Source organism: Piliocolobus tephrosceles, chromosome 1 (genome assembly GCF_002776525.5).
Source record: "Piliocolobus tephrosceles isolate RC106 chromosome 1, ASM277652v3, whole genome shotgun sequence".
NCBI lineage: Eukaryota > Metazoa > Chordata > Mammalia > Primates > Cercopithecidae > Piliocolobus > Piliocolobus tephrosceles.
In genome coordinates, this window is record NC_045434.1 from 99,967,156 (window position 1) to 99,987,246 (window position 20,091).

The window sequence follows — 20,091 nt, forward strand, 5'->3', positions numbered from 1 at the left end:
GCGCTTCCCAGGTGAGGCGATGCCTCGCCCTGCTTCAGCTCTCGCTGGTCAGGCTGCAGCAGCTGACCCGCACGGATTGTCCAGCACTCCTGAGTGAGATGACCCCAGTACCTCAGTTGAAAATGCAGAAATCACCGGTCTTCTCTGTCGCTCGCGCTGGGAGATGGAGACTGGAGCTGTTCCTATTTGGCCATCTTGTTCCGCCCCCTCACATATGTACATATTAGCACATGTGTCCAAGACCTTTCTTTTTCTCTCTCCTTCTTTCTTTCACCCGTTTATTTCAAAAGTCATTGCATGCCTCTATGTAGAAAGCGCTTGGAATGCAAAAACAAACAGGGTGTCCCCCATGTGCTCAAGGATCTCACTGTGACTTCTATTAAACTTTCCACGATGGTTTTTAGATAAATGTTCAGGGGACGATGAAGCGTAAGTTTGAAAATGACCAAATAATACGTACCTGTTACTAAAAATAAAGTAGTGAAGAGTTTTATAAAGAAAGGTGTCCGTTTTCTTTCTTCAACACCTATTCCTCCTAGTACTGCTCCATATGCAAATATATGGACACTCAGATATTCTTCTAAACTCTAATATTCTGCATTTAGTTCTAAATTTTCCTGTTTTTCTCTCAGTAATATATCAAGAGCTTCCTCCCACATCTGTACTTGCAGTCTTCCCATGATGGCTTTGGCTCTGAAAGTTCCAAAGTGAAAGTGATAGTTTAGGAAAACCAGTCTGGCTTGGAATGCAACTCATCCCAAATGGAAAGAAACTCCTGTCATTGAGATGCACTGAAGAGAGATTGCTTGGGGATCTGAGTGTAATGGGAAGAGTATCTGGGTCTGGCCAAACTGGGTGACAGCAGCAGAAATGCAAAGAAAGAAGTTAACCTGTGGGCTGTTTTAAGCATGGACCATTCAGACTAGTGGTGTCTGAATATAGAGTAAATGAGGAAGGGAGAGGAGGCCCCAGTGATCTCAGGTTGGAGCTTCAGTGCTTTTACCTTTGCCCTTTTTGAGGGCTTTCTGCCTCTGCTGGCCTCCCACTTGATTTTAAATCCAGTCATCCTGAAAAATGGAAATTTGTGTCATGGTTACTCTTAGCATGAACTCCATGAAGGTGGGGACCATGCATGTTTTACTGTTGCATCCCAAGTGCCTACAAGGATTCTTAGTGTATAGTAGGTGCTCAATAAATACATACTGCATGACAAAGCTGGGGCAGCCTTGATTTGCTTGTTTGCTGCACTAAAATGTTCATCTCAAAAAGACTGCTAAGCTGGGTTATCCTCTTGGTGGCCTTGTCTTCTACCCTTGCACAGCCCTTTTTTATCTAAAACTGGGAAGGGTTATCACAGCCCCCAGGGCAGGGAGCTCATGAAAGAGCCCATAGACCTGCACAGCAGGAAACTGAAAATAGCTACCAGAGCAATCAAAATTAAACTTCTAGATCCGCCTCTCTGGGCCTGGCCCTAAAGGGCATCTTTTACACTAATGATGGAAAATTAAATTAGGCCACCTTTAGAAAACTTCACAAAATTAAATACTGTCTACCAGGGAGGGAATTACCCTGTGGGGAAAGTAACAGGGGAGCAGGAAAACAGGCTGGTCACAGTTCTACTACAAAATGATTGGCTGGTGTCAAATTTCATTACTCTGTGCTTCATTTTATTCTTCTTAAATGTGTAAAGGGAATCCATTTAGAATTTGTGCAAAGCATTGAAGAATCTCAGAAGGGAAAGTGAGTGCAAAATAAAACAAACACTTCTGTCCTTGACTTTTCTCCTTGCTACCAAATCAGCACTGGCCTGGAAGTCCATCAGATGGTCTTGACCTTTTCTGGGATACAAATACCTTTGAGAATCTGCTGAAAAGTATTTTCTCCATAGAAAAAAAAATCATTCTGGCAAAGTTTTGAATTTTAGGAGAATTCATGGACCCCAGACTCCTGCATGTTTATGAATTCCAAGGTAAGACTCCTTTTTTGCCAATAAGTATTGTACATCATCTTTGAATATTTGCATCTAAAACTAGGAAGGTTTATCATTGGCTCTTCTACTGCTCATGTAAGAGTAAGAGGAGAAAAAACAAACTTTATTTTTCATTAACTTTATTAATGATTTAATGTTTGAATGCTTAAAAAATTTTATTTACCAGCCCAAAAGGCATTTGCATTTTGTTAGAGGAGTCTTATTATTCAATACAAACCAATCTCATGTTGGTGAGCTTCACATTATTAAAGGGAAGAGGATTCATATAGGAGGGGCCTTTATGTTACCCTCAATGTCCTTGGAAACACATGGATGATGGGAATGTTGGCCTAGGGCCTGGATTTTACACTGACATGTAAGGACCATGTGATGGCCCAGGGTAAAGGACCATTGTGTGACCAACCCTAACCCCAAAGGTAAATAAAGATTGGTCTTGATTTGGAGCTGTAGCCCCTGCCTGACAAAACCTTTAATATTAAGAGAGAACCTCTGGGGCTGTAGTAGGACAGTGTTGTAGCTTACTCCACAACTTGAGCATTTTGCACTAAACACCTCTCTAGACACTGCTACAGTGCCCTGTCCTCTGGCCTGGCTGGGTAAGCTTTCTGTGGCTTCCATCTTGTGTCCTGGCACAGTTGGGAGGAAGGATGGTGGTGTCACACCTCTGAGAGCACAATCAGACTGTGAGCCTCGGCTTCCTTTCTGGTGGCAGACCTCAGACTGGAGAGGTGAGGATGACTGCGAGGTCCAGAAGGTTAAGCACAGAATTTGGAAAAGATGGAGTGGAAAAAGCTGGGTTGTCTGCAAGTCTCCACATCATTTAACAGGAGACCCTGAGACCTGGCTCTTGAGGAGCTACAGCCTTTTCCTGTTGCTGGCAGTCGCTATGATCAAACCATGATTAACTGAGGAGTCCTCTGTATTTGGCTTAACATTTCTGCCTGTCAAATTCTTATTAATCTTTCAACGTTTATTTTAAATAACACACCCACCAGGAATTCTTTCCTGATTTCATCCCTACCCCCACAGTGGGGATCTAATTAAGGTTTGTCCTTTGGACCCTAAGGTGTTATATAGACCTTAAGTTTATCCTTTTATTGTAGTTTATCTGTCACAGTTTTTAGTAGGAACTATATCTTGTCTAACTTTGGGTCTCCTTAACCGCTTGTCTCACACACAATAGGGCTCAATACATATATATTCAATGTAATTGACTTCTTAAGCTTTTGCACAATTCCCAGAAATTAATTACACTCATTCTGTAGACTTTTATCTGGGACTGAGTGGATGAATGAATGAATGAATGAATGAACCAACCCACCTATAGACATGTGTTGAGCACTGAACAGAGCTCATATGTGAAGGTATTTGGGAACAGTGACAAAAATGTTAACATTAGAACATCAGAACATATATTCTAATAGAAGATAATAAGCAGCACACAAATAATACTAAAAAGACAGCATCACAGTTAAGAACACTGAGAAACAAGAAGTCAAGTGACCTTGTTCAGCTTTGCTCAGGAAGAGAGCCCAGCACCTCTTGATGTTGTAGGTTTAACCACTAAGAAAGGCTGCCTTTGAAAATGCACACCCTCCTTCCTCCGGTTGGCCGAGGATGCCAGTCCTGTCCAGCTACTGCTGTGCAGTTAGCTCTTTGATTTAGGGTCTGATTATGTTTTTTTGTGGATTATCTTGGTCTTTGACCTCATCTCTTGTCTCACTTGTTGCAGTTTTTACTGATAATTCATAATGATCAGGGGTTGGGTGGGAAAAATGAAGCCATCATAAAGGGTAAATGTGTTCATCTTGTTTTTATTAATTGCTCCAATAAAGGTTTTTTGGAGGGGGTGAGCAAGAAGAACCTCCGAATGGCAGCCCTTGACAGATGAGATCTGCACATGAGCTCATTGTTGCTCAGTGTCTCCGGTCAGCACATAATTAATTGTTGGAGATGGTCCTGACTGCTGGGGGAGGTGAGGTGGTGCAGGTGCATTTCCTTGCAGAGTTGGAGCAGCCATCCAGGCTCTAGGCCAGTGGTGTGTCCTCAGACTCAAACACTGTTAAAAATATATAGAGAGATATATGTATATACACATGCGTATACACACGTGCACATACACACACCAAATTTTTTCGTATGTGTATGTGTATGTAAGAAGAATTTTCTTAGTAAAAGAGTTAAACCTAAATTTCTCCTGATTGCCTTTGTTCACTCATGAGAAGGACAAAGCCCAAAGGAAACAATTTAGCCTGTCAAACGCCTCAGCTGATGAAGGGGAATTTGACAAGCTAAATGTAAAAGAGAGACTGCAAGACTCATAAACAGATCCCAAGAGAGCATGTAGTATCCCTGGCCAGGCCTCGCCACCCTTCCAGCCCTCGTATATCTACATGAGCCCCGTCACTCAGGTCCTGAGAGGCAGGAGGAATTCATATGAATCCCCTCTCTAAGAAAATAACAGTAGCATAACTTTGATTTCATGTACTGTCCTTTTGATCCATGTCACGTTTTGGTTCCTTCCTGTGAGAAAGGGAAGTCAGTAGCAGGTGGGTGAAATGCAGGTCTGGGGCAGTTACAACAGCCCTTGCTTTTTATCAGGACACTTTACTAAAAGTTAAACTGACCTCTTGCCTTAACCAGCCCGACTCCTACTTCCACATCAAAATGGCATTAGCTCTCTCGCAGGGAAAGGCTTAGCTACTTCAGAAAGGCCACCAAATTCTGCCTAAGAAAGGGAGAGGGATACAAGCCAGGAGTAGGACTGGCCCCCACCTTAGTGGCAGGTTCATAGTTGGTGCCCTCTCAGACCTCAGGCGAGCTCCTCTACTTGCACCCTGCCTTCTGCTATCTCTATGTCTTGAGCCATCATTTTCCCTAGAGGCTATTTCTGTTTTGTCCCTTATTTTCCAGCCTACAAATAGGATTAGGTTTTGCCATCCTAAAAAGAAAAGATGCCCCTCAAACCCACCATCCTGTCTTGCCCTTCCACTGCCAGACTCTTTGGAGAAACCGCATTTGCTATCTATATTTCCAAAACTCCCATTCACTTTTCAGCTCATTTTAATTGGGCTTCCTGAGCTACCCTACTGAGACTGCTCTTGCTAAGGCCATCAGGGATGTCTTGGTTGCAGAATCCCTGGCTTGCTTTCTGTCTACATCTTATTTAGTCTCTGTGAAGCACTCAATGCTGTGGGTCTTTCCATCCTTTGGGAGACTGTCTCTTCCCTCAGCTTCCACGATGGTTTTCTCTTGTTCCTCCTCAGATCTCTGTGGGGAAAAGAAAGAGATCAGCCTGTTACTGTGTCTATATAGAAGGAAGTAGACATAAGAGACTTTATTTAGTTCTGTATTTGAAATGCTGTTAATCTGTGACCCTACCCCCAACTTTGTCCTTGCAAGAGACATGTGCGAAGGTGATTTAAGGTTAAAAGGATATTGGGCTGTGCAGGATGTGTCTTTGTTAAACAAGTACCTGAAAGAAGCTTGATGGTTAAAAATCCTGCCCCTCCCTGGGATTGGAACATCTCCGGGTAATACCCATTGTGTGCTTTGTTTACTGAGTAAGGAGAAGACCGCCTTTAGGAATAAGGTGGGGCTTGCTGGAGCAATACCACTAAAAGGTTTATGGAGATGTTCGCATATGCATCTCAAGGCACAGCATTTTCCTTTAACTTATTCATGTTACAGGGATTTTTGTTCTTATGTCTTACTGCTGATTTCCTCCCTACAGTGATCCTATTTTCTAGCTACTCCCTTATTTTTTTAGATGGTAAAGATAATTATCAATAAATACTAAGGGAACTCAGAGGCCGGTGCCAGTGTGGGTCCTCTGAAAACACAGCACTGGTCCCCTGGGCCCCGCTTTTCTTTCTCTATACTTTGTCTCTGTGTATTATTTCCTTTTCTCAAGTCTCTCGTCCCACCTAACGAGAAGCACCCACAGGTGTGGAGGGGCACGCCACCCCTTCAGATCTCTTGGTCTTTTTCTGCTCAGTATTTTTTTTTCTGACTCCTCCTATTATGTCCTCCATTTAAATGGGTACTGTTAATGGGATTTTCTCAATGAATCCCCTTTCTTCTTCTTCCTCTTCTTCTTCTTCTTCTTCTTCTTCTTCTTCTTCTTCTTCTTCTTCTTCTTCCTTCTTCCTTCTTCCTTCTTCCTTCTTCCTTTCTTCTTCTTTCTTCTTTCTTCTCTCCTCCTCTTCTTCTTTTCTTCTTCTTCTTCCTCCTTCTCCTCCTCCTCCTCAGGGGATCTCGTATTTCCCGTGGCTTCAACCACCTTCTAAATCTCAGTGACTCCCAAGTCTGTGCTCCTCAGTCCCCACACTCCATCCCCTCCATCCCTTATTTCCAACTGCCTCTTAGGCAATTCCATCCACTTTTGCCTTCTCAAAAACTGACCTGTCCAGAGCCACACACTCCTCTTCCTTCCCTGTCCCTTAGTTCTTTTGTCCTTCTGTGGCGCTTGACCCCATTAATGTTTAGTCCATCCGCCAAGTTACATAGCTCAGAATCGTCTCCTTCCCTCTCATGATCACACCCAGAGAAACTACTGTTGTGTCCACCTGCTCTCCCCATGGTGGCTGCCCCTGCCTTTGTTAGGCCTCCAGTGTTTCTTGCCTGGACTCAGGGTTGGTTTGTCTGACTGCACAGACTGTGCTGTGCGTCACTCCAGGTGTGTCATTCACGGCCCTGAGCCCAGGTGCCCTGCACCTGTAATTCTCACAACAGCTCCCCTGTTTGTAGATGGGAAAACTAAAACTTGAGCATTGAAAGACTCACCCAGTAGCTCACAAATGTAAGCAGCACAGTGGGGATTTGAGTCCAGTTCTTCTGACTGCAAGCCCCCGGTCCAAATTCTGTTGATTCCCCCAAGCACTCCGTATTGCAGTAGGCTCTTGGTGGCCTTCCTTCTGCTCCTGCCCTCCTCCAATCCATCCTCCACACCACCATGACTACCAGCTATGTGATCCCCCTGCTTAGACTCCCATCCTTGCCCTGAGCCCACAGGGTGAAGTCTGAGCTCTGTAGCTGGGCTCTCCACAGTTGGCCCTGACCTCCCTCTGTCCCCATTTCCCACCAGTCCTTCTGTATGACTTGCAATCCCTGTGCCCAGGCAAACTGTGCCACCTCATGACCTCATGCCTTTCCACATGCAGTTACATCGCAAGGGCTTTCCCTGCTCTTCTGTCTCTGCGATGGATAGATTTCCATTGTCCTAGATCTGCTCGGCAGCCCTCCCCACTGTCCTCAGTGCCCAGGGAGGCCGGTCTGTGTAGACCTGTCCTGAGAGCTCCTGCCAGATGGCACACAACTCTTCCTCTCTTGGCTCTGGAAACTGCCCTGCCTCTCTGGACTTGGGGTACTGAGGGCTCCCAGGGACACTGCACTGCCCTCACCTTTGTGAACAGTCCTGTATTAAACTCTCTTCAGCCTAGTCACACATTATCTGTTTCCTGCCAGGTCCCTGACTGACACATTCCCCACGCACCCCACAATCCTGCCACCTCCCACGCTGTCTTCGAGTCACAGCTCAGGCGGTAGCTCCCTGTGTGCCTTCCCAGTTCCCACAGGCAGCTGGCTGCATCCTCCTCTGCGTTTCACTGGCTCCATTCCTCTGTCCGCACTCGCCACACCCTGTCAGTACCCCCTGTGCTCCTCAGGGCAGACTCTGAAGCAGACTCAGCTCTGTATCTTGGAGAAGCCAATATGGGGCCAAGGGAGGGGGTACAGAGTAAGAATGTGCATTTCTTAAAACAGAGGTCATGCTGGACCACCCTGACACCTGCTTTTGGGTGGTGGGGAGGCAATGAGAAAAGAACTTCTGGCATACAGCGTATGAAAATAACGGGAATTCTCAAGCAAGGACTTGCCTCCTTCACAGCCTTCTGCTCACACTTCTCCACCCTTTGCGGACAAGGAGTGGACAAAGAAGGGGACAAACCTTTGTTGATGATTATTTTGCACTGGGAAGACTTTTGCCTAATGCCTCTCGGCATATAACACTTGAAGGAAAGTATTTGCTGGCTTGAAAGCAAAAGGATAAACTTGAGGAAAGAGAAGAGGAGGGGTCCTTACATGCTGCCTTCCAACCACCCCCTCCCCACATTTCCAAAAGAAAGATATAAGACTTTAAAAAAGTAACTGGAGCCCGGTGCGGTGGCTCATGCCTGTAATCGAAGCACTTTGGGAGGCCGAGGCGGGTGGATCATGAGGTCAAGAGATCAAGACCATCCTGGCCAACATAGTGAAACCCCATCTCTACTAAAAATACAAAAATTAGCTGAGCGTGGTGGCGCGCCTGTAGTCCCAGCTACTCAGGAGGCTGAGGCGGGAGAATCGCTTGAACCAGGGAGGTGGAGGTTACAGTGAGCCGAGATCATGCCACTGCACTCCAGTCTGGCGACAGAGTGAGACACCATCTCAAAAAATAAATAAATAAAAATAAAAAAGTAATTGGAAATCAAAATGAGGTCAAAGATGAATGGGTTCGTTTTTTTCCCCACTTTGTTTTAAGGTCAGCTAGCGGCCTGGAAGTAAAGATACACAGTCCTTTAAAAAGCAGCGACATGGGTGCAGCTGCAGGCCATTATCCTGAGGGAATTAAAACAGACACCCCAAACCAAAGACTGCATGTTCCTGCTTATAATGGGAGCTAAACAATGGTTACACGTGGCCATAAAGATGGAAACAACAGACACTGGGGACTCCAAAAGGGAAGAGGGAGAAAGGGGGACAGGGACTGAAAAAGTTCCCATTGGTACTGTGTACACTGTTTGGGTGATAGGTTCAATAGAAGCCCAAACTCCAGCCTTACGCAATATATCCATGTAACAAACCTACAGATGTACCCCCCTGAATCTAAAATAATAAAATAATTTTTAAAAACACACAAAAAAGAAAAAGACTCTAGATTGTGATCGAGAGTGAGTTGTCCCAGGCCAAATCAGAATGGCTTGGACATTGCCCTGAGGGTGGGCCAGGTGAGATTTAGAAATGCTGACCCCTGGAGTACACACAAGCCCCTAGCAGTGGCTTGTTGTCTTATCTTCAAGTCCTGGGAGGAAGTGCCTTCAGATGAGTTCTGATTCAGAGCATGAGGTAGGCAGGTTAGAGCAACTGGAAAAAATAACAATATTAGGAAAGAAAAGTATCTGGACCTACCAGCCAGGCATGCTCCCACCCCGGGAAGCTTGGGGAAGGAGGTGGATGCTCTTTCTTCGTTTCCCATCATGGCATATGGGACTCCTCAAGGCTGAGCAGGTGGCAGGAGGGGTATGGAGTTAGAGTCAGGTACAGAGGGAGTTATAGTGGGAATCCTCAGAAGCTCAAGTGGGAACTCAACTGCCTTGGAAAGACAAGATGTGCTTATGATGTGTATCATATCCCTGGGTTGGTTGATTTGAAGAAACATGGATGGAAAGTGGACAATCAGTCGGGGATGATAAAGAAATCCAGCGTGTCCCCTGGGAATCTTACCAACATGAGGATGAATTTGTTGGTGACCACAGAGACATCTATGAAGACATCAAGGACTTGGAAACATAAGAGGAATAAAGAGAGCCAGGGTTTCCAGGTGGCATAAATGTAGCATGGGACTAATTTCTAGACCAGGTATAGAGAAAACAATAGTAATATAGGTAATGAATGACATTCAATATTCAAATGATATTTGATGATTAATCAGGCAGATGGTACAGAAGTTTTCAGAACTTGGTGAAGATTGCTGGGGTTCCAATTCTAACTCAGATACTGTAGTGAGTTGAAATATGTCCCTTAGAAAGATATGTTAGGATATGTTTCTCACCCCTGGTACCTGTGAATGTGGATGTTATTTGAATATAGGGACTTTGCAGATGTAATTAAGGTGAGGTCATATTAGGTTAGGGTAGACCCTAAATCCAGTGACCAGGGTCCTTACAAGAAGAGGGAAATTTGGACACAGGCACAGAGGAGACACAGGGAAGAATGCCGTGGGAAGGCAGAGGGAGCAGACTAGAGTGACACCGCTGCAAAGCTAAAAATGCCAAGGATTGTTGGCAGCAGCCAGAAGCTAGGAGAGACGTGGAACAGATTCTCCCTGAGAGCCTCTAGAAGGAATCAGCCTTAATTTTTGACTTCTGGCCTCCTGAACTGTGAGAGATGAAATTTCTGTTGTTTTAAGCTATCCAATTTGTCGTAATTTGTTACAGCAGCCCAAAGAAATTAATACAGATACTACTGGCTGTGTGACCTTAAGAAAATGCACAGAGGTTACCTCTCTGTTTCTTCATCTGTAAAATGGAGATAGTAACTGTATTCACTTTATATGGTTTTTGTGAGAATTAGATGAGTTTTTACCTTAAGCAGTGCCTGACAGATGGTAAACACCATAGATTAGCAAATATTCTTCTTTAATCGCTTCAATTTAGTAAAGATTATTTTTGAGCAACTACTATGTGGCAGACCCTACATGTAAGTCATTTCATTTGATTCTTGTAACAGTTCTGTGAACCTCTTCTTATCCTATTTTGCACTTAAGAAAACTAAGGCTCAGAGTATTAACTTGTTTTGAGAAAGCAGACGAGCTGCAACCTCAACTGAGCCTTTGGCTCTGTTCTGTCAGGTCTTCTATTCCGCAAAATCACAGGCATCTTAATGTATAATGGGGAGTGGACAAGAAGGGGTATGAAGCTTTGTTGATGATTATTTTGCACTGTGAAGACTTTTGCCTAATGCCTCTCTGCGTATAACACTTGAAGGAAAGTATTTGCTGGCTTGAAAGCAAGAGGATAAACTTGAGAAAAGAGAAGAGGAAGATGTAATTTTCTAGACAATGCTCCTCCAGCATATACCAGTCAAAGTAGTGCCCCTAATATTTGTGGTGTGTTCTTTTTCTCTCTGCTTTCTGGCTCTGGGAGGGAAGTTGTGTCTCTGAGCAAGAATCTTCAGGAAGTCTGAGGGTCCTGAAAAGTGTGGGATGGATGGTTTAAATCCCCCAAATGTGAACAAGCTACATGTGTGAACTCAGATAACATAGACACACAGAAGAAATAATTGGCACCCTGTGTAAACAGATTTGGTTTTTGACAGCCAACAGCAGGTGACAGTTATTTTGGAGAAGTTTATGAGTGTTGGAGAGAAATTAAAGCCTTGAAATATATGAAAGGATTTTTGTGTAGTGCTTTTGTGAAGGACACTAGCTTCTTTTTTTTTTTTTTTTTTTTTTTTTTTTTGCCTGCCTGTCAAGTACTGAACAAGAAGGAATTAATTTATCCCAGTACTTGGCATTTAGAAAGTGCTATGTGATGGTTTGTGGTTGATTCAAATAAAGCAGGGGAGGTTTTAGTGGGACATAAGAAAAAAACTTGTTAACAGCTGTGAAATTAAAACATAAATTAACTGCTGAGACAGGCCATGAGGGTGCCTTAGCTAGACTTTCAGAAGATAAATATGCATTTGTCTGGCTCTTGCTAGCTCTTAAAACTCAATTGGTTGCTTATTCATTACTCTAGGTACACAGTAGATCTTTGTAACAATAAGTTAGACATTTGTGTAATTTTATTCCTTGAAGAAACCTTAGAAATCAGCTCTTATATTTGCTTTTCTCTGCCTGCAGTTGAAGAGATGAGCTTGACTGTCTCTCGAGGTCTTTCCCAGCCCTGGAATCCCAGGCTTCCTTCCAGACTGTGCTGTGATAAGGCAGACCTGTGAGATACATCCCAGTCATGGTGACAAGGGGTGACTGGGCAGTGTGGTCCCATACTTCAGGTGTCTGTGGAAGTCAGGCTGTGAAGTAAGGAGACCAGTTCCATGAGGGATTTTGGGCACCATTTCATGAGTTTATTACCCTTCTTTTTTGCCATATAGCTCTGAGGAAGGTAGTCATCAAATTGAGAATGGCTAAAATGAGGAATGAAGAAGATGGAAATTATAATAACTTCAAATAAAAGCAAACCAGCTGATGTGATAACAAGCCGTGTATATACAGTGGGGGGAAAATGATAATCAGACCAAAACAGTCATAAGAGAGAACAGTGATCAAGATGGGAGACAATGTTCTCTAAAGATTAAATTAAAAATAAATAAGATAAATGAGGAAAAGAAAGAGTAACAGCTGCGACAGGACTGTGAAACTGTGTTCATGCTGCAGGGCTGATTGAGAAGAGAAAAAGAAAGACACACCAGTATTCAGGCAGCATGCTAGGGATAGAAGTAAAGGGTGCATTCCTTCCTGTAGTGTCTGATGGTGTTCTATCAGTGAAGCATTTGGAGGCTCTCATCAACCCACTACCCCTTCTGATATTTTTCCCAGTCTCTCTAAGGATAACACATTGGGGCCCCCAGAATTACACAGGCTGGGACACTTAGGGAATCCTTGTTCCCGAGAGCAGGAGTCATGCTGGATTTCCCAGGACCGTGCCTTCACAGTTGGGCCTCATTCATCTGGTCTTGAGCAGCAGGTTGGTTCTGTTTTCTGTCTTCTGCATGTGTCGCATTGTGCTTCTTACTTTCCCAGAGGTTTTCCTTAAGAATACCACTTGATTTTGTCTCCACCATCTTCAGGTGACTTGGTACTTTATCTTTATCAGCTGATTTCATTTTGTATTGTCCTGAAGCATGTCTTTTGGGGTTAGGAATGCCCGTGCCTCCCAGGACCTCAAGAGAAAAATCTCTGTACCACACACTGGAGACTCCCCTAGCCTGACAGAGAGATATCAATGTTGGGAGAACAAGAAATATTTCTCTTTGTTTTTCCACTTGACATTTCTAAGTTTGTTTCCACAGTTTTCAAGTATTTGTACAACACTTCATGGGTTAGAGAATATTCATGCATCCGTTGTCACATCTGAACCTTATAATCACCCTGAAAGGTGTTTTTATTATTCTCACTTCAACGATTAAAAAAGAAGAAGGTTGAGAGAAGGAAAATAACTTGCTGAAGGTCCCTTGGTAGTCTACATCCTCGACCCTAAAGTTCTGTTTTGGGCTATGGCAGGAGAGGATTGCGTGTCAGGACCTGGGCTTCCTGGAAGAGACCCAGTGGGTCTTGAGCAGGAGGCAAGGCACATGGATGTAGACTCAGGAAACCTTGCAGGTGACTCAAGACCTTTTACAGCCTCTGCAGTCCTAAAGTCAGCAGGCATTCCCCATGGAGATGAGGGGCATTAGAGGTAGAATGCTAATACCTGGGGAAATATGGCTGTTTTAGTCAGGGTTCTCCAGTGAAACAGAACCAATAGGATATATGTGTGTTTGTGTATGCGTGTGTGTGTGTGCGCACGCGTGTGTGTGTTTCCACATATTACATGTGTTTATGTATATGTACATATACTTAATGTATACATACACATATAAGAAATATTTAAGGAATTGGCTCACATGATTATGGAGGCTGAGAAGTTCCAAGATCTGCAATTGGGAAGGTGGAGACCCAGGAATGCTAATATGTGGTTCCAGTCTGAGTCTGAAGACCTGAGAACCAGGAGAGCTGATGGTGTGAGTTTCAATCTGCACATTGGCAGGCTTGAGACCCAAGAAGAGCCTGACCTGGCTGGAGAAGACTGATGTCCCAGCTCAAAGCAATCAGGCAGGAGGCATTCCCTCTTACTCAACCTGTTTGCTCTATTCAGGTCTTCAATTGGATTATTGGATGAGGCCAGGGATGATGACAGAGTAAGATGAGGTTTCATGGCCAGAGACTGAAAGAGGGAATAAAGGATGAGAACTTGAAAACAACATAATTGATTCTAGTCAGGCCCCAAAATGTGAGATCATGAAGAAAAATCATGTGGCTGCCCAGATTTTCATAAAATGCTCCTTGAAAAGTACACAATATGGAAAACAGAGCTTAAAAACAAGTATGAGTGCAAAGGAACAACCATTACTGAGAGAATTAAAACCCTGAATGCATTGGGCTTGTGGAAAAGGCTGAAGATGAGAGAGAAAGGGGTGTGAAGGAAGACAGAGTTGGCACATGGCAAGGGGAAACTCTCAATCCCTTTTTTCTAACTCTCTTGGTTTTTTTTTTTTTCCTCTCAAGTAGAGAACTGATCTTCAAATTAGAAACACTAGAACATATGTGATTTTAAAAAACAGAAGTTCAAAACCAAGAGGAAAATGGAAGGTATTCCTCACTACTGTGTGTCCAGGCCTGAATCACTCAGCTTCTGGGTTCCTGAAAAATATGATTGCAAAATAGTGATTGGCCATCTTTGCAAAATTATGACGGATGGAGGAGAAACAAAAAGATTGCAAAAATAAAATATTGTACTTTTTAGAAACAGGGGCAAACCTGGATCAGGAATTACCAACTAGTGAATTTGTCATTGCTCCTGGGCAGAATTCTAGAAGAGATCATTAAGCAGATGGTCTGTGAGAACTTGGAAAAGGAAATCATGATCACTGGAAGCCAGTCCTAAAAAACCAGCTACTCAAGTATGTTCAGGAAATGTGCCTTACAGCAGTTGTGCAAATTAACTTTGAGCGTTTGAGTAGACTACAGTTTGAACCAGCAATGAGATGTTATAACAGAAGAAAAAAATCATGATCAGAGATGCTTTGCTAAAAATTCAATTCTAGGGCATAGAAAATATTTATCCAAATATACTCTGTGCTGTTCAGATCCCTTACAAATGAGTTCAGTTCTGTGAGCTGCATTTTAAGATAGTCACTGGCAAGTTGGAATATGTACAGGAAAAGTTAAGAGAAGATGGAACTCATATTTATTGAGTAAGCAACTTACCATGTGTTGGGCATTGTGTAAAATGTGGTATGTGTGTTTTAATGCTTAAAACAATATCATGAAGAAGTCATTAATATGCCTATTTTAGATGAGGAAATGAAGGATTATGTAACCGAGTTTTTTGCCTCAGTTCAACAGCTAGAAGATAGCAAAGCTGAGACTAAGACTTGAACCTTTCTCATCCCCAAACCCATGCTCTTTCCACAGTGCAAACCTGCCAGAGAAATAAGGGACTTGGAAAATGGGCCAGTTGAGAAACTACTGAAGGAAGAAGTAGTTCACTTTAAAAATGAAAGGAGTGCAGAGGAATCGGGGAGCGGGGAGGTCATCAGGAAGAATAGCTAATGCATGCCAGGCTTAATACCTAGGTGATGGGTTGATAGGTGCAGCAAACCACCAGGGCACACGTTTACCTATGTAACCTGCACATCCTACACATGTACCCTGGAACTTAAAATAAATTTAAAAAAGAAAGGAGTAAATATAAACATGATGTTGTTTCCATATATTAAAATGTTGGCCATTTGGAAGAGGACTAGCCTTGTTCTCTTAGATCCCTATGAATGGAACTAGAGCAGTACTGTGGCAGTAATTAGAGCAGTTCACATTTATTAACCATTCACTATAAGCTGACCCCTCTGCACACATTCATTCTTTAAACCTTACTAGCATGAGTGAGGTACAGCACAATGATTGTGCCTGTTTCACAGGTGAAGAACAAGAAGGGAGTTGAGATAATGACCAGGGTGTCCCAGCTAGTAAGTGGCAAAGGTTGTGCTGAAATCCAGGTCTGTCCCCCTCAGGGCCAGTGTTCTCAGCCATTTTCCTCCACTGCATTCCTGTTGGCAGAATTCCAGTCAACATGAGGGTAAATAAAACCTCTTAAAGAGGGATCAGATACTTTGTTAGAGAGTGAATTGCCTATCAGTGATGAATCCTGACAGACAGAGATGCTGGCTCGTATCCAGGCCTGATGACCTCACAGCTTTCTTTCTACCCTAAATTGTTGTTGTTGTTGTTGTTGTTTTTCTATGATCTTGAGAGAAGCGAGTTTACCTATAGATGAATAGTTTGAGAAGGGGAGTATTGGTGGTGAGTCTAGTGGTTTTTAAAATCACGTTGTCCACCTAAATTCCAGCATGATGATAAACCCAAAATCCAGTTTCTTCCAGATAATGTTTTTCTTTCAGTCATTTATGGTAAGTTCTGTGGACATATCATGCATCTGCAGAAAGGTTTATTACTGTGTAAAAGCATAACAGTTCTGTTAGTAAGTAAATATTATAATGCTGTACGTATTTTGAAATAAAAGTAAGAAATTTTAGGGCCAGCTGTGGTGGCTCATACCTGTAATCCCAGCTACTCAGGAGGCTGAAGCACAAGAATCACTTGAACCTGGGAGGCAGAGGTTGCAGTGAGCCAAGATTTCACCAAGAAAAAAAAAAGAGAGAGAGAGAGAAAAAGAAAAAAGAAATTTAAAGAGAAGAAATTTTAGGAAAATTGAAGGGGGAATAAAACCTTATAAACCTTACTAACATTATATGAACCATTTTGGTATCCTACTATTTATAATTATAGTGAAAGTTGGGAAAATTGGCTAAGGTACTTTTTGGAAGCAGGATTATCAGAACTACCCTAGACTGACATAAGGATAAAGATGAAGAAGGAAAGAAAAAGGGAAATCTTTCCTATTCTCTTGAGCACTCACCTTCTTCTACTCTCCCCCAGTTTCTGCCACCCCCATAATCACAGTGCTTATGAAAACCAAGTAATGGAGAAATAAGGGTTCTTGGAATATATTTCTTGATCTGGAAATTTGCGCCCAAGAGACCTTAATTTGCTGATTTATTAGCTTGTTGATGAATGAGGTCGCATGGAAAAACTTTCTGCCTCTTGGTTGTGTTGGTGGAAAATTTCTAAGCTTTAACTAGCTGACTTTTTGGTTAGCTAGAGATTATTTACTTTTAATAACAACATGCTAAATATCTGAAATCAGACATAGCAGAGCAGTCTCCAGAGAGCTGTGGTCCAAAGGCAGTGGCTGCATCCCTCTACAGTTCTTATCAGATTTTCTGAAAAGATGCTTTATCTGTTAAGGTTAAGTTAACCTTGGCTTAGTGCCGTTCCTCTGTTCCTTCCACATCTCTGTCTTGTGGGCATGCCAGTTTGCGTTCAAATCTGCTGAATCAGTTTTAAATCCAGTTCTCAGTCCTTTGGGTATTACATAAGAATAAATTAACTAAAGAATCCAAGAAGTTTTACGTGTGATGCTGAACTAACTGGATCTGACTTCCTTGGGGAAAATGAATAGCCAGGCAGATCACATTTTAGATGCTCATTAATGACAGCTGGAACACCTCCCTCCATTCTAAGCAGGCAAGGAACCTCCCATATGCCAATCACTGTGCTGGCCCTGGGGATACCGAGATGTGTTCCTTGTTCCTTCGAGAAGCACATATAAAAACATCATAGTGTGAGATATGTGCTGTGGCAAAGTTGAGCCCCCCAGGGTATTCAGCAACTCAGACTACTGAAGAAAAGGGAGGGGAAGGCTGCTCTGAACCAAGTCTTGGAGGCCACCAAAGGTGTTCACAGCAGTTGCAGAGCTGAAAAAATGCACACACCTAGTTCTGCAGGCCTGTGTAGGTCAGGACTCTGAAGGGAGATGACCGTGGAAAGGTAGGTACACCATGCTAAGGAGTTTGGACTTTATCCTAAAAGCAGTAGGAAGCCTTTGGATGGCTTTAAGAGGAAAATGATGGGATGTAATTTGTCTTTTTAAAAATAACACTTTGCTAGCAATGTAGAGAATGGGTTCACAATAGGTGAGTTAGGAAGCAGAGCAGCACACTGTTTAGAGGATGTTATAAAAATCCAGGTGAAAAATGAGAACTCTTGATGATCAATACCTTGGAGTTGAAGAGAAAAACATAAACCAAAGACATATTAGGGAGCGAGTCTTCAAGGAACTTGCTCATGAGTGATGGATATTGGGGAACAGTGGAGGAAGCCATTGAGAATGACACCTGGGTTTCTGGCTTGAGTAGGTATGGTGTCCCCTTATCAAGATGGGACTTGGAGAATTTTGGGGAATATGATGAATTCACTCAAGGGTATGAGGAATTTGAGAAGCTTGAGAACCATTCAGGAGGAGATGTCCAGGAAGGTTGGCTGAATGGGTCTGGAACTCAGGCAGGAGATGCTGAGATACAATTGTTGATTTGTCCCTTTGATGTTAGGAAGACAGTTTGGCATCATTAGAAGGATAGGGGACTGGAAACCACACTAAACAGCCTCTATTTCATTTAGAGATGATAGACATGTGAGATGTACTGAAATGCCTGCTAGCTGAGTTTAGCAGAGAAACTGCAGTCCCCAAGGTGAACTTGGGCTTTTTCACAGTATTGTTTTCCTCTCTGTGCCCACCTTTCTTTTGAATTTTCCTCCCAGGCTTCTTGGGGTCCTGTGGCAAGAATCTCAGTTACTAGGCTGTTTAGAGGCTACATCAGTAAGAGGATGTAAGATGGCATTTTACTAACTATTCTACCTCCTCAGTAACTCCTGGAAGTGTTACTATTAGTAGTCCCATTGTACAGATAACAAAACTGAGCCTCTGAGGGGTGACTTAGCTTACTTTTTAGTAAGTGGCAGAGTTGTTGATGAAGTTGCCGACTCTAAATCCCATTCTCTTTTTTCTGCACAGCACAGACTTACACTAAAACAAATCAGGCTGTTAAATGCTTGGACGAAAGCCATCAGTGTTGTTAGTGGTGAAAAATGTTTTGTGGAAATGATGTGGCCTCTTAGGTGCTACCAAGAGCAATACTCTCCTTGGACTGCCCAAAACTAATTCCACTGATGTACCCACCCCAACTCCCTGCACCGACCCCACAGCAGTCAGACCTGGAGGCTCGGGGGGGCCCTGTCCTAAGCCAGCTTGAGATGCAGCCTCTAGGGCCTTGCTTATAATTTTCCCCCTTTCTCCGGCCTTCCCTTCTCCCTACCTCTGCCCACCCCAAGCAGCCAGAATGATCATTTAGTTTAAAGCATAAGCAAGTCAGTCCTCTGCTCAAAAGCTTCTGATGGCTTCTCATCTCATGTAGAATATAAGCCACAACCTCCAAAGCCTTCTACATTTTGGCCTCTGGCTGCATCTATGACCTTGTTGCTGACCGTGCTCACTCCACTTGAACCACACTCCGTTGAGCCTCCCTAGGTGTTCCTTGAATGCTTTTAACACCTTCTGAACACTGCAGGGTTTGTAAACTTGCTGTTCCTACTTCCTGCCATGGTTTGGCTCAGGTATCTCAGTGACTGATTCCCTTCCCCCATTCGGATCTCAGCCTCTCAGTGAGACCTCCCTGGCTACCCTGTCTCAAATAGCCCCCATCATGCTCCATCCCTTAGTCTGCCTTATTTTTCTTCATAGCACTTATTTTATATTTGCTTATTGTCATTGGCTACACGTAAGCTCCACGGTTTCAGGGGCTTTTTCTGTCCTGTTCCTATTGTGTCCCTGGCTGCTGGGATAGTGCCTGGCCTGCAGTGGGCACTCAGTGGCATTGGTTGAATCATGGAATGAACACATGGATGCTGTGGTCCAGGCAGAGAGGGGACAGAGAGTGGGATCACTATCACCAAAGGAACTAAGAGTATCTTAGTCCCTCCCAAGGTGGTAAGCATTGCTGGTTCCCCAAGTCTCTGCATTTGGGGATAAATTGTAAACAGGCATCAGAAAACGTGTGTGCATCTTTCTGAGTAAGAAGCCGGTTTGTTGCTCTGATAAGGATGGGAATGATTTTTCCTTCTAACGCACAAGTTACAGGGACAGGTTGGCCACCTCAGGAGATGGTTAACAGTAGTGTCGTTTCCATGTCCTACCCATGCCCACTGTACCAAATCTGAAAGTCGCAGTGTTAGTGTTTGTGGAACCTGTTGAAAGTGCCTCCTGCGCTGTGACTTTTTGATCCCGGAGGAAGAAGACTTTCTATAATAACTTGGCTCTCATGAGCTGTGCTTCAGAGTATCCTTAAACGAACTTTCCTGGTTAGAGATTTGAACCTAAGGCCATTTTCAATGCATTTTTTCTGTTATTCTTCCTTTAGGATCTTCTATGTCTCTCATGATTCCCAAGACTTGAAGATCTTCAGCTATATCGCTCGAGATGGAGCCAGCAATATCTTCAGGTGTAACGTCTTTAAATCAAAGAAGAAGGTAAAAAGGCGGTTGCCGTCCATCTGCTATTTTCCTATAATAGATCCAGAGCACCCCCAACATTGGCCCGTCTCCCTGTTGAAGATGGCTGTTGTAATGCCAACATGGAGCAACTATCTCAGTAGTCTGTCATTGCTCCTATATAATGGAATTCTCTTTT

At 43.4% G+C, this 20,091-nt stretch overlaps 1 protein-coding gene across 1 annotated transcript in view; it reads left to right on the top strand.

The window, feature by feature from the left end:
• Nucleotides 1–20,091, top strand: part of LOC111525043 (carboxyl-terminal PDZ ligand of neuronal nitric oxide synthase protein-like) — a 357,456-nt gene that overhangs the window by 282,859 nt on the left and 54,506 nt on the right. Inside the window, exon 5 of the mRNA XM_023190355.3 lies at nucleotides 19,823–19,931. Coding sequence (XP_023046123.1) covers nucleotides 19,823–19,931 — 109 coding nt within the window. The remainder of the gene's footprint in view (nucleotides 1–19,822; nucleotides 19,932–20,091) is intronic.